Below are 13360 nucleotides of genomic sequence, written 5' to 3' on the forward strand. Positions count from 1 at the left end.
TTTGGGAAATAGTCTTGCCATTATTTTTCCTTTGGTTCTTTCTAGAGGTGTGAATATGAGGCATAGTCTTAGTGTATAGCACAGCAATTCCTTGATTAAGAACTCCTTTACTGCAACAGCCTCCTAATTGGTCTGACTGCTGAAGTCTTCCCTTCCTCTAGTCCATGAGACACACGGCTGCCAAATTAATTTCCCTTAAATTCTGATCTGACCATGCCTCTCCCCTCCTTGCTAAACTCCAGCAGGAGCTTTATCCTCCAGGATAAAAATAGCCTCCTCTGTTTAGCTCTGAAAGCCATTCCCAGCCTGTCTCCAACCTATTCTTCCAGCGTCGCTGAACATTACTATCCAGACAAACTGGTCTTCTTACCGTTCGCCACATTCCTTCTTTTTTTGTGCCTTTGCACTGGCCATCTCATATGACTAAAATGCATTCCCTCCTTACCTCTGCCTCACAGAGAGCCTCTCTTCCTTTTACTCGGCTCATATATTATAAAGCCTTCCATGATCCTCTCAACCACTATTGCCCGTTCCTCCCAGTTATCTTGCTTTTAACTATTTTGTACATTACTTGTATTTATTCAGCCTGTATTTATACTGGATGTTTTAATTTGTACTTCTCATCTTCCCTTGCTCCCATTAGAATGTCGACTCAGGGAGCAGGCATTGTTTCATCCATTTCTTCCTGGCACATATTAGGCACTTAATAAGTGCTTGTTGATTGATGGATAGCCTAGAAATAGAACTCCTTTTTAGGAAGTCAGATATTATTTTCATTAGCATTTAATTTATCTTTTCATTCAACACATTTTTACTGAATGCCTGTTATATCACAGGCAATATGCTAGTTCCTGTGAGGTTTACCAAGATAGTACCTTGAAGGCATTTGTAGTCTATTAAGGATGATAAGAGTAGTACACAAATAGTTATTCTGCAGGAAGAGTCTGAATTTTATAAGAAAGGTAGAAAACATTGTAGAAATTCAGCGAAATGAGAGATCACTTTTGGCTTAAGGATCAAGTAAGGCTTCAGAGAAGTAGTATTTGTACTTCCTTTTAATGGCTCCATGTGATTTCACAAGGGAGGGAGTGAAAGGGCATTTCATCAGAGGCAACATTATGAACAAATATATGGAGGTGGGAAGTCAGTGGTGTATTTGGGCAATAAGTGATCTCATTTGGTTGGAGTATATGTTTAGGGAAGACAAAGGAGATAAGATTGGAAAGATAAATTGGTCTTAAATTGTGAAAGGCCTAGAATGGAAGGCAAAAGAGTTTAGACCTTATTTAGTAGGCAGTGGGGAATCATTGAAGATATTTGAACAGGAACATGTGATAACAGATTTATCAGACACTAGTGTGCAGAGAGAAAGTGTGTGTGAGAAGCCCTGTAATTCATCTTTAATATATCAGATACAAAAATTTATTTTAGAATCAGAGTCTTAGATCTTAGAGTTGGAAGAGACCTCAGAGGTCATCTAGTCCAACTCAGCCATGAAAGAATTCCCTCTATAAAGTTCACCAAAAGTACCTATCAACCTCCTCTTAAACCTCCAGTGAGATGGACAAAGGAGATGAAGGAACAATTTTCCAATAAAGCAATCAGTTATCATGAAAAAATGATTCAAATCACAAATGGCAAGATAGATGCAAATTAAAACAATGACATTCCTACCTCATATGCCTGGGCAAAAATTACAAAGACAATGACAATTGTATACACTAAAGGAAAGTAGACAAATTAATACATTGGTGGAACAGTACATTTCTAGGAAGTAATTTAGAAATATAACCAAAATGGTCACCAAATTATTACATGCCCTTTGACTTAATCATACTACTACTAGGCCTTTACCATACCCCCCAAAAATTTAAAAAAATTAAAATGACCCATATCTGAAAAAATATTTATAGAGTCTCTTCCTGTGGTGGCAAAGATTGGGAAACTAAGGGGTAATACCCATTAGTAAGGAAATGGTGGGACAGATCCTGTATAAATGTAATAGAATTTTATTGTATCATAAAAGTGACAAAAGGGATGGTTTCAGAGAAACCTGAGTTTTATATGAACTGATGCAGAATGAAAGGAGCAGAAGGAGAACAATTTACTTAGTAGAACAATTTACTTAGTAACAATGACTTTTTTTTTAAAAGAAAAACAACTTTGAGAGACCAAAGAATGCTGATCAATATAATGACCCATTGTGACTCCAAAGGAAAAGATAAAACATGTTACCTACCTCCTGACACAGAGGTGATGAACGGCACATACATTTCTAGAATATATATATCTAAGAATGTATGCCCAATGTGAGAATATGTTTTGCTTAACTCTACGGATCAGATCTAAGGGTTTTATTTTTTTCTTTAAATTTGTAGAGGGTAGAAGTGGTAATGGGGCTCCAAAAATAAAAAAATGCATAGAAGAAACAGAACAAAGGTCAATAGAAAATACAGTCAAGTAGGACGACTTTGGAGATAACATGTTGAATGTATTAGAAAAGTTAACTTCCTAAAACGTTCATGGTTTCTTGTATGGTCTTTTTTTTCGATTCTTCTTTGTATACAGAAATCCTTATTTGATATTAAGTTCAGCAATTTTTTTGAATATTTTATTTTCCCCTAATTACATGTTAAAACAATTTTTTTACATTTTTTTAAGTTTTGAGTTCCAAATTCTATCCTTCCCTCCCTTTCATTCCATCCCAAGAGGGTAAACAATCAGATATAGATTACACATGTGCAGTCATGTAAAACATTTCCATATTAGACATTTCGTACAAGAAGACAAGAGAGAGAGAAGGAGCATGCTTCAATCTGTACTGAGATAGTATTAGTTTTTTCTCTGGAGGCAAATTGCATGTTGCATTGTGAGTCCTTTGAGATTGTCTTGGTTCGTTGTATTGCTGAGAATAGCTAAGTCATTCACAGTTCTTCATTATACAGTATTGCTTTTACTGTGTACAGTGTTCTGATTTAGCTCACTTCACTTTGCAGCAGTTCATCTAAGTCTTTCCAGATTTTTCTGAAACAGTTCTGCTTGTCATTGCTAACAGTGCAATAATATTCCGTCACAATCATATATTACAGCTTAGAAAAGCAACACCATTTTAAAAATATGAAAGAAAACCTCAAATGACAAGGAACGTGACACAGCCGTTCCACTTTTGAGTAATGCTTATTATTAGGATGGTTTTCTTATATTGAATCTCTCTGTAACTTCCCCTCCATTATTCCTAGGCTGTGCAGAAAAAGTCTAATTCATCTTCCACATGACTACATGCCTTTCATATTATTTTGGCCTCTAATTATGAAGTTTCTGACCAAGATGTCTGTCATTGGGACACATCTATTTCAAGAACAGAGATATTTTTGTGCCTGCTTTTACTTTTTAGTTTTGAGTTTTGTTCAATAATGTTTATATATGTATATATATAAATACACGTGTGTATATATAATATATATATACTTACATATATGTATATGTGTGATTAAAATGAATATCCAGTGTTAATTTTTTTTACTGGGAGACAACATTGTATAGAGGAAAGAACATTGGATCTCATTTTAGGAAACCTGAGTTCAAATCCATCCCAAATTTAGCTAGCCATGTGACTTTACTAGTTCCCTGCACCTCAGCTTCCTTCTCTGAAACATTGGAATAGTCAGATTTGCACTGTCTACTTCACAGGTTTATTGGGAGGAAGGTATGTTATAACCCTTAAGTACTGGGCTTATATAAATTATTATTTATTACCTACCTGACCTATTGTAGAAAAAGTTCTTCATCAATTTCAAAATGCTATGTAAATGTGAGTTTCCATTACATTCTTCCTGTTACATTTTTTGTTCTTGTTTTGAGGATGATTAGTATTGATGATACTAATACATTGGTATTATTTACAGAGTGTTTTTACATTATTTTCTTTGATCCATACCAAACTATGAAATAGGCAGAAAAAAAATTTTTTCCCCTCAGACAAGGAAACAGACACTAAAAAGACTTAATTTCCCGAGTTACATGGCTGATTCACTCCAAGCCTACAACCTCGGTCATGTACCTTGGAGTCCAGCGCTCTTTTCTCTCCATCTAGCTGTCTAACTGGTTTCTTCCTTTTGTTACTAAAGTATTTTTTTTTTAATTTCCTGTGTCACCAATGTCATCAGCCTACAATAGTGAGTAGGTCTTAGCCTGTAATTTTTTTCTTACTTTAAAAACAACTGGATGATTATCATTAATGATTAACTAGGGTAGAGTCTTTGCCCCAGGGTGGCATTCAGGTTGGCAAGCTTCCTTCGTGAGCCATAGGGAGTCTGGGGAATAAAGGCAGATCATCTTCTTGAGAGCTTCATGCTTTGTGGTCATCTACCTACTTGTATTATGTGACTTTACCCAGTTCCCTTGTGAGTCTTCTCTAAGGCCTTATCACCATGGAACTCTTTCTAGGGAAACACCTTCCCTCTCCAAATCCCAAAGGGGTGTGGCCAGGTGGAGTGGGGAGGGGTGGGCAACAAAATGTAAGCCTTTTGAAAGCAGGGACTATATGTTTTGGACTCTGTATCCCTAGTACCTAGCACATAGTAGATACCTAATAACTTATTGACTGATGATTGGTGGATTGATTGATGGGCCACTCATCTTCTAGCATTCTAAAGCCATTATCACCCTCTTCTACCCTCATTTAATTGTCTTCCATGTTATCTTTTCTTGAATGCTTCTCTGTACCATTGCTACTACCACCATCATCACCAGTCCTCAGAAGAAAATAATTCCACTGAAGCTTATAGCATATTTACATTGCCCAGAGAATGATATTCTGAACAATCTCTTCCCTACTTGTCCCAAATAATCATTAATATTTACATTCACTTGTTTGATAACAAGTGTGATAATGGGAGGTGGTATGGTAGAGAGGAAAGAACACTTGACTCAGAGTAGCTGGGTTAAGATCCCACCTTTGAAGCTTACTACCTATCTGCCTTCAATCAAACTGTTTAACCTCTCTGGGTCTATCTTTTTCCTCCAGACAAATAGCATTAGAAATTTTGGTGCCATTTCTCTTTCTTTTGCCTAAAATAATTGTACTATTTAGACTATTCAGTTATGTCTTACATTTAGTACACAGATATTTGTTGAGGTCTTTTTGTTTTATATTTTTCATAAATCTTCCAAAAAGTTTAAATCCATATTTTTAATGATAAAGATCTATTTCTGCTGCTATTTTATTTTTATGTTTAAATAAATTGAAAAGTGAATGACTTCTAATAAGATGCTAGCACACTAGTTAATATAAAGTACATTATGCAATGAAAGAAGAAAGTAAATATTTATCTGAATATACTTTTTTTCATACAGGTTCTGAGTTTCATCCGTACAGAATGGAATCCACTTGATGCTAGCTTTAGCACTAATCAGCCTTATCAGGTGCACACAGTAGAGCACTCCATCAGTGTAGACAAAGAGCCCATGGCTGACAGCTGCATTTATGAGTGTGTTCGGAACAAAATCCACTGTGTAACAGTCACCAGAATACCACTACGATCAAAAGCCATCAGCTGCTGCAGGAATGTTGCTGAAGACAAACTAATTCTAGGCTGTGAAGATTCTTCAGTCATTCTCTATGAAGCCCATCGAAGAGTGACTTTGCTGGCTCAGGCTGAAATTTTGCCTGCATTCATTAGTTGCCACCCAGGTGGGGCCATCCTACTGATTGGAAGTTCCCAAGGGGATTTGCAGATTTTTGACATAGCACTGTCACCTGTTAAAGTACAACTTTTGGCAGAAGACTGCTCACCAAGGAAGACCCTACAACTTAGTAAACATTTTGATGTCTCCAGTAGCCTAATTCAAATGCAGTGGACAGCTCCTCACTTTGTTCCTCAGACTCCAAACAGTATTGATGTTCATGATCTCCTGTTCCTTAGGTTTGACAGAGGGCCAGTAGGTGTACTTCTGTTTAAACTAGGTGAGTAAAAGAAAAGGATAGTGGTGAATTGAAGTGTTTCTATTACTGGCGTTAGAATTAAGGGCATAAAACTATTCCCATAATACATTCACTTTTTGATCAAATCAGTTTAGGCTTTATCCTTTCTACATGTGATTTCATTATCAAGATTCTTTCATTAATATCCCAACAGGGACTTCAGACATTTATCACAATAATTACATTGATTTGTCTGTTGCCATAATCAGAATTCCTGAATGTTCAAAAATGAAATTTAATACAGTTCTCAACAAAGCATCCCAACCAAAAATGCCTTGGATTTTTAAAATAATTATGAAATGTATCAACTTCAAAAAAAACTTCCTAACTTGGAATACTTTCTTATTTTGATAGATCTATGACCTTATAAATATGAGTTTTCCACCCATTTATACAGATTGTAAGTCATGCATATTTTCTCATTTTGTGTAATTCTTCTCATATCCTCTCAGAAATGTCCAGTTTACTGGAAACCTCTGCTAGATTATTTAATATTGAAACAACAATAACAATGACGGATAGTTACATAGTGATTTAATGTTTACAAAACATTTTCCATATATTATCTCATTTGATCCTCATGAAAACTCATGAAGTAAAATATGATAGGTAAATTATTCCCATTTTGCAGATGAGAAAATTGAGGCTCAGAGAAAACTAACTTACTTATGTCAGACTGCTAGTGTTCTAGTAAGGATCTGAATTTAGGTCTCCTCTGACTCTAAGTCAGGACTCTTTTCTATAGACCTTGAGGGGACCTTGGAGACCATCTTGTCTTTTCTCATTAAATAGATGAAGATATAGGCTCAGAAAGATTAGATGATTTACCCTATGATAGTTTATCAAGTCAATATTTAGAGCCAGGTCTTTTGGCTTCCAGTTTAGTACTGTGGTGCTGTCAATTATCAATGCTGAAGAACACATGATAAAAGTAAGAAAAAAGAATAATTATATAGCACTATGTGCTATATGCTAGGCACTTTTAAAAATACTATCTCATTTGTGATATAATTATTATTCCTATCTTATAGTAGAGGAAACTGAGGCAAACAACGGTAAAGTGAATTGCCCAGGGTCCCATGGCTAGTAAGTGTCTCAGTCTAGGTTTGAACTTAGGTGTTCTGATCCAAGGCCCAGCATTCTGTCCACTGTACCACCTAGTTCCTGTATTGAGAAAAATCTTTCCTAATTTCTCTTTTAAATGCACAAATGGTAGGATGATCACACATGTTATGGTCAGTTGCAAATAGAAAGGAAGCATATTTTAAAATTCTGACAAACTTAGCTCCTCTTTGTGCGAATAGTTTTATGAATCTATCTCATCGATTAAATCGTTGACAATTCACATAAAAACATACAGTTTCCTGGAAGACGGTGACTTAGGCAATGTAACAGTTATTTTTAGCTTCTGAAATTGATTTAATTCATCTGACTGTATTATTCTAAAATAATAATAATAGCTAACCTTTATGTAGCACTTTGAGAGTTCCCTATAGCATCTCATTTGAGTTGAAAGATAATTATCTATTAGTCAACAGATTTACTATATTGTATTTAGAGGACTGTCTTTCCAAATGATGTGAATGTACCTGAATATATCTAAAATGTCTTTGTTGTCCAAGAAGAATGCTGAAAGGTTAAAATAAATGTATAGACTGTCACTGAAGAAAAATAATCCAGCCCTACTTTGCTAAACAACAGGTTTTACAGTTTTATATCTCCACATTCGACACTATAGTGGATGTTTGATGTTTCACATGTTGTCTGTTATAAAAAAAAAAAAAATACATCATCTAAATGACCCAGTTAACTATTAAGCAGAAGGCTCACTGCCCAGTATACCTAGCTTTTCTTCAGTCCTCCCTTGTGGGACTATTCACAGCAGCTTTCCAGAAAGCCCAGCTCTCCCTGCCTATCTCTAGCACATTTATGTTCTTACTAAAGCAAACAAGCTCTCAGTGCAGGGATTTAGAGGCCTTCCTGCTAATTGCCAGCTTGTAGACTTAATTGGACTATCTCCCTGGGCACTATTCCTAAATCAATTAGGCAATGAGTTGGCTGTCACCTCTTTTTCCCAAGAAGGTCTCTTGAAAGCCTAACATCCAAGAAAAACCAGGCCTCCCAGATGGGAAGATGGTGACCTCTCCAATTGAAATATATCATTTTAAATTTGTTTTCCTATCGTTATGATTTTTGGAGGCTCGGGAAATGCTCCTATCTTGCAGCATCTTTTAAAGGTCAAATCATGCCGTTCTGCACTGATAGTTATCTTCCTCTTTTGCCAGTTTTCATGCATTAATAAGGTTAATAATTACTGTGCTGTGATTAGTCATTTTTTTCTTCCTTGGAATAGTGAATATATCAAATCTAACACTTAACATCTTTTTTTTTCTCCACAAAAAAGTTGCACTGAAATAAAACTAAACGCCTCACATTTATTAGCATCTGCTGTAGTTGTAGCTAAAATCATGTGTGTTTTTCTTGTACGAACCTATTTCTAAACCTAGGTATTCATATGGATTTTTCATGTATAAATTAAGTCATTGCAAACATAAACAGGTAGTTGCATGTACACTTTACTCAGGGCATATTTATGAGGTTGGGTTGTTTTTTTTTCAGGTGTTCATTGTGCAAACCTTTGGAAAATTTGACATTAAAGGTGTGGCCTACAATTTAGCTGTGATTGACCAGAATTTAAAAGGGAAATTTTTTCAGTTATTAATATAGTAGAGCCAGGTTGTAATTAAACCAAGACTTTGATTTTGAATCTCATAGGTCAGTTGCTTTCACGACAGAGGAAAATTCAGGTTTATTGCTACAGACCACTTCTCTTAAAGCTGACCAAACATCACACATTTGCCGAGGCACAAGTGTGGATGACACCCTCACTAAAAATCTATCATTGTTATTGGAAGAGAAAAAATAACCAAAGAGTACGTGTTATTCACGAGTCAGTCTTCATCATGGAATCATAGTGTCTCAGAATCAGAAGGACCTTCAGAAGTCATCTTGTCCAACACAAAGCTGAATTAGGAAACTACTTTCTAGCAAAACTTTGGCCACATTCTTCCCTTACTTGAGAACTTCCAAAGATGGGTAACTCACCAGCCCCAAGAATGATGACCCGTCCTACTTTGTACAGCATGAATTGTTAAAAATTTTTCAGTATATGTTTCTGAACCTCATCTTACCTTTTGAGACCAAGCAAATTTGATTTCTCTTCCACATAACAATGTCACACACTTGGAGATAGCTATCCTATCCTCTCTTAATCTTCATGTTAAACATTCTACATTCCTTTAATAGATCCTCTTATGGCTTAGATTTGAATTTCATCACCCTCAGATCAGCCTTCTCTTTATGTAGTCTAGAGTACCTATGACCTGGTGAAACTTGGTTTCCCTGGTTCAGTCCGAGTCCCCAGAATGTATGCATGTTGTGCCGTAATTGACCTGAAGACCTAGCAGCTCCATCTTCCCAGCTGCCTTTACATTTTGGCACAGCTAGTATAGTTTCTTGGCTCTCTGCCCCTCATTCAAGCAATCATTCATTAAACATTTATTAAGCACCTATTATGTGTAAGCCACTATGCTAAGTGCAGCATTCCTCATTTCTTCTTTTTAGGCAGTTCAGAGAATACCATCATTTCAATGATCCACACCATGGTATCCCACTGCCTTTTCTCACTGGTGTTTGAGGTGTCCTAAATTAGCACTATGTCAGCTATTGGTCTAAAGCTTATGTAAGTGAGTCACTGAGTGGCTTGGGACCCATGATCTGAGCTGGAATCATGTATCTCCCAGTCTGCATCCAAGCTACCTACTATATGCTAGCTGGGGAGGTAGGGACAATGGGGTTCCCTGTTGGTATAAGATCCTTTCCTATGAATGCTACCCATGGGTGGCAGTGTTGCCCTTTGGGATCAACTCCTTCCCTTTTTTGTCCTTGCAGTATCAATTCACTTTTTAAAATGTGGCACTTGGGTGAGAATATAACGTCTGATCAAAATGCAGTATATAGGGGGACTGTCACATTCTCTCACACTGTACATCAGTGATTCATTGTGAGCTCTCATTAGATTTTCTTGCTGCCTTATCATAATTTAGCTCATCTACAGAGTTCACTAAAACCTATAATTCCTTTCCGTATGCTTTATCATCTAATCATGTGCCTCTCCTCCTGTACATGTATAACTGAGTTTTTAATACCCAATTAGAGGCAGCTATGTGGCACAGAGGACAAAGTGGTGGACCTGGAGTCAGAAAGACCTGAGTTCAAATCTAGTCTCAGACAATTAGCTGTGTAATCCTGGGCAAGTCACTTATCCTCTATTTGCCTCCATTTCCTCAACTTTAAAATGATAATAATAATAATGCCAGCTCCCTCCCAGGTTTGTTGTGAGGACCAAAAGAGAGAATGTTTGCAAAGTTCTTGGTACAGTGCCTGCCACATGGTAGGCACTGTAGAAATACTCATTCCCTTTCCCCTTTCTCCCAACCCAAATGTAAGACTTCTCATTTATCCCTTTCAAATATCATCCTATTGAAAGACAGCATGGCAGAGTAAACAGAGAGTTGGCTTCAAAGCCAGGAAAACCTGGGTTCAAACCCCTCCTCTGACATATACCAGCTATATGACCCTGGGCTATACCTCTCAGTCTGTAAGGCAGTTCTTTAAGACCAGAAGAGGCAGAGGAGGTCTTTAGCTGAATTAGTAGAGAAAGTTTCTTCACCAGGAGCTCCCTGTTCTAATAAAATCATGGGTCCACCCACCAGATGTTCCCCTGTCCTAAATTTTATTTCATTAGATGAGACCTGTAGTTGTAGTACGCCAAAATCCTTTTGAACCTCAGTTCTTTCATTCAGTATATAAGCTGTCCCTTCCAGTTTTGAATTATGGACAAATACACCAAGCAGAGAAAGATTAAGAATCAATAGTAGGGGGCAGCCAGGTGGTGCAGCGGATAGAGTACTGGCCCTGGAATCAAGAGGACCTGCATTCAAATCTGGTGTCAAATACATACTAGCTGTGTGACCGTGGCCAAGTCACTTAACCCCAGTTGCCCAAAAAGAAAGAAAAAAAAAGAAACAATAGTAGTTATATTGAAAAGACTGAAATGAGCTTTGTAAAGCTTTAAATTATCTATGAAATTTTATTAGCCCTGATTTATAAGTAGGAACACATAGAAATTTAGTCAAGTACTTAATTTATTTTTGGTTGTCCATTATTCTGTAACAATTTCCTTTGAGGTTTGTTTGTTTTTAATATGTCCATTGGTTATGATGATGATTTATCTTAGAGCAAAAAAAAAAAAAAGCTTAAAAGGAATATAGCATTGGTACCTACATATGGTTAACTTCCCTAGAAGACCCCAGAATCTTGGGTAGACATCTAAGGAGAGTTTATAAAAGGAATTAGAGAACCACGCAGGATAAGCATGAATGGGCCATATTGTGTACCATCAGAGGGAACACCCCCAGTGATTAGAGCTACCCAAGTAGAGTTTATCACTTGCAGAAGATGATGCAATAACAACAGCAGCCCAGCTATGAGAACTGTGTTCTCCTTAAGAATAGCTGGGTTAGAAAAGGGCTGTGAGTCCAGGTGAACAAATTAAACAACAAACCTGAGGAACTCAAAGGGGTCTTCTGCTAAGAGGTTGGTCTCGAGGTGACCCTTGAAGGGAGCTATGATGTATATGATAGAGAGGTGAGCAGGGAGAACATTCCATGAATGGTGTAAAGTTAATCCAAAGTCAAGAAGGGCGATGATGGGATATCATGTACAGAGACTGGCAAATGGTCCAGTTTGGCTGGACAGCATATTGGGTAAATATTAATTGACACTGGAACAACTAGGCACATAAATTGATATAATTTTATAACAATTTTAATATAATTTCTATCTGTATCAATACACTTTAAATGCAAGCAAATATTATAGTTTTACTTTGAAGTAAAACATTTCCATCCTTCCAACTCTTATTTTCTTTGCCTTGTGAATAAAAATAAATATGCACTCTGTCAACAGTGATGAAACCTGGTCCTTCAAAGTATTCTTAAACTCTGGTCCTTCTGAAGACACTGTACTCGGTTCTAGGAGTTCAAAGATAAAATGTAGTATATCCCTTCCTTTGAGAAATGTAGAATCATATGGAGAGAAAGGAACTGTATACAAGTAAATATAATGAGAGAGAATGTGATGGGGACAAAATGAACGATTTAGACAAAATGCTCTGGATTTGAGGACAGAACCACTCAGTGGGGGCAGGGAGAAACTTCACATAGATGGTAGCACGTGATCTGGACCTGGAAGGACATAATAGCTATAGAGGCAGATTTTGAGGAGAGGGCATTTCAGGCATTGGAAGTCTTTGTAAATGCCTGGAAGAGGAAGAGTACAAGACAAGATCAGGAAACAGCGAGTTCATTGATTTTTCTCTACCAGAGTGTTAACTGATAGTATCCTTACTGGAGAAGCTATATGAGATATTTTAACAAAATTAGGGTCACCCTGAGTCACGTGGATTCCAACAAGTTTGCAATTAAAAGAGAGATATGCTGATAAGATTTATATTTCTGCTAAATAAATCATAGACATATGAGACAACCACAGAATATAAACCTCCATCCTGTAAGAGTATAAGATTCCACCATGAAGTCAACCCCTAAGGACAATCTACTTAAACTCATTACTTAATGATTAGCAAACTGCCCCTAGTCAAACTCTCCTCAGTCCCATGATTCTAAACCCCTGGTGGTCACCATTCTAGTCCTGCTTCCTGTATACCAGTGCCTGATTCCTTATTCCTATCCCTTTCAACCCCCTACCACAATATTTCATGCTAAAGCTATGCCCCGCTCTCTCCACTGTGCTCTCTGGAATACCTGCTCCATGGACAACAAATTTGCTTTCATCTTAAATCTTTCCCTTTCCTACTCCTTCCATCTTCTGACTCTCACAGAGACCTGGATCGCTCCAGTGACACAGGCTCCCAGGCCTCCCCTTCTAGCACTGGCTGCACTTTCACTCATTCTCTCTGACTCAGTGGTCAGGAGAGGGGTTGGAATACTCCTTTCTTCCCAATGCCACTTGCAAGTTCTCTCTCCACCACCATAACCCAGTTAACTCTCCTCCTTTGGAATTCACTTCATCCATATCTGCCACCACATCAAAAGTTATGTAACTATTATCTACCATCCTCCAGGACACAACATTTTTTTTTTTCAGTTAGTGCATTGCCTGCCTCACAATCTTTCCCTCCTCCTCAGCTCCACATACAAGGGGACTTAAACATGCATGTTGATACTCCCTTAAACATGCTAGCCTCACAGTTCCTCCACTTATTCATTCCTCATGACCTCCACCTCTACCCCA

The 13360-nt window shown here is 37.2% G+C and overlaps 1 protein-coding gene across 3 annotated transcripts in view; it reads left to right on the forward strand.

The window, feature by feature from the left end:
* Positions 1 to 13360, forward strand: part of WDPCP (WD repeat containing planar cell polarity effector) — a 375521-nt gene that overhangs the window by 178505 nt on the left and 183656 nt on the right. For all 3 annotated transcript variants that reach the window (XM_072635424.1, XM_072635425.1, XM_072635427.1), the window contains exon 11: positions 5356 to 5965. In XM_072635424.1, coding sequence (XP_072491525.1) covers positions 5356 to 5965 — 610 coding nt within the window. The remainder of the gene's footprint in view (positions 1 to 5355; positions 5966 to 13360) is intronic.

This window comes from Notamacropus eugenii, chromosome 1 (assembly GCF_028372415.1).
Source record: "Notamacropus eugenii isolate mMacEug1 chromosome 1, mMacEug1.pri_v2, whole genome shotgun sequence".
Taxonomy (NCBI): domain Eukaryota; kingdom Metazoa; phylum Chordata; class Mammalia; order Diprotodontia; family Macropodidae; genus Notamacropus; species Notamacropus eugenii.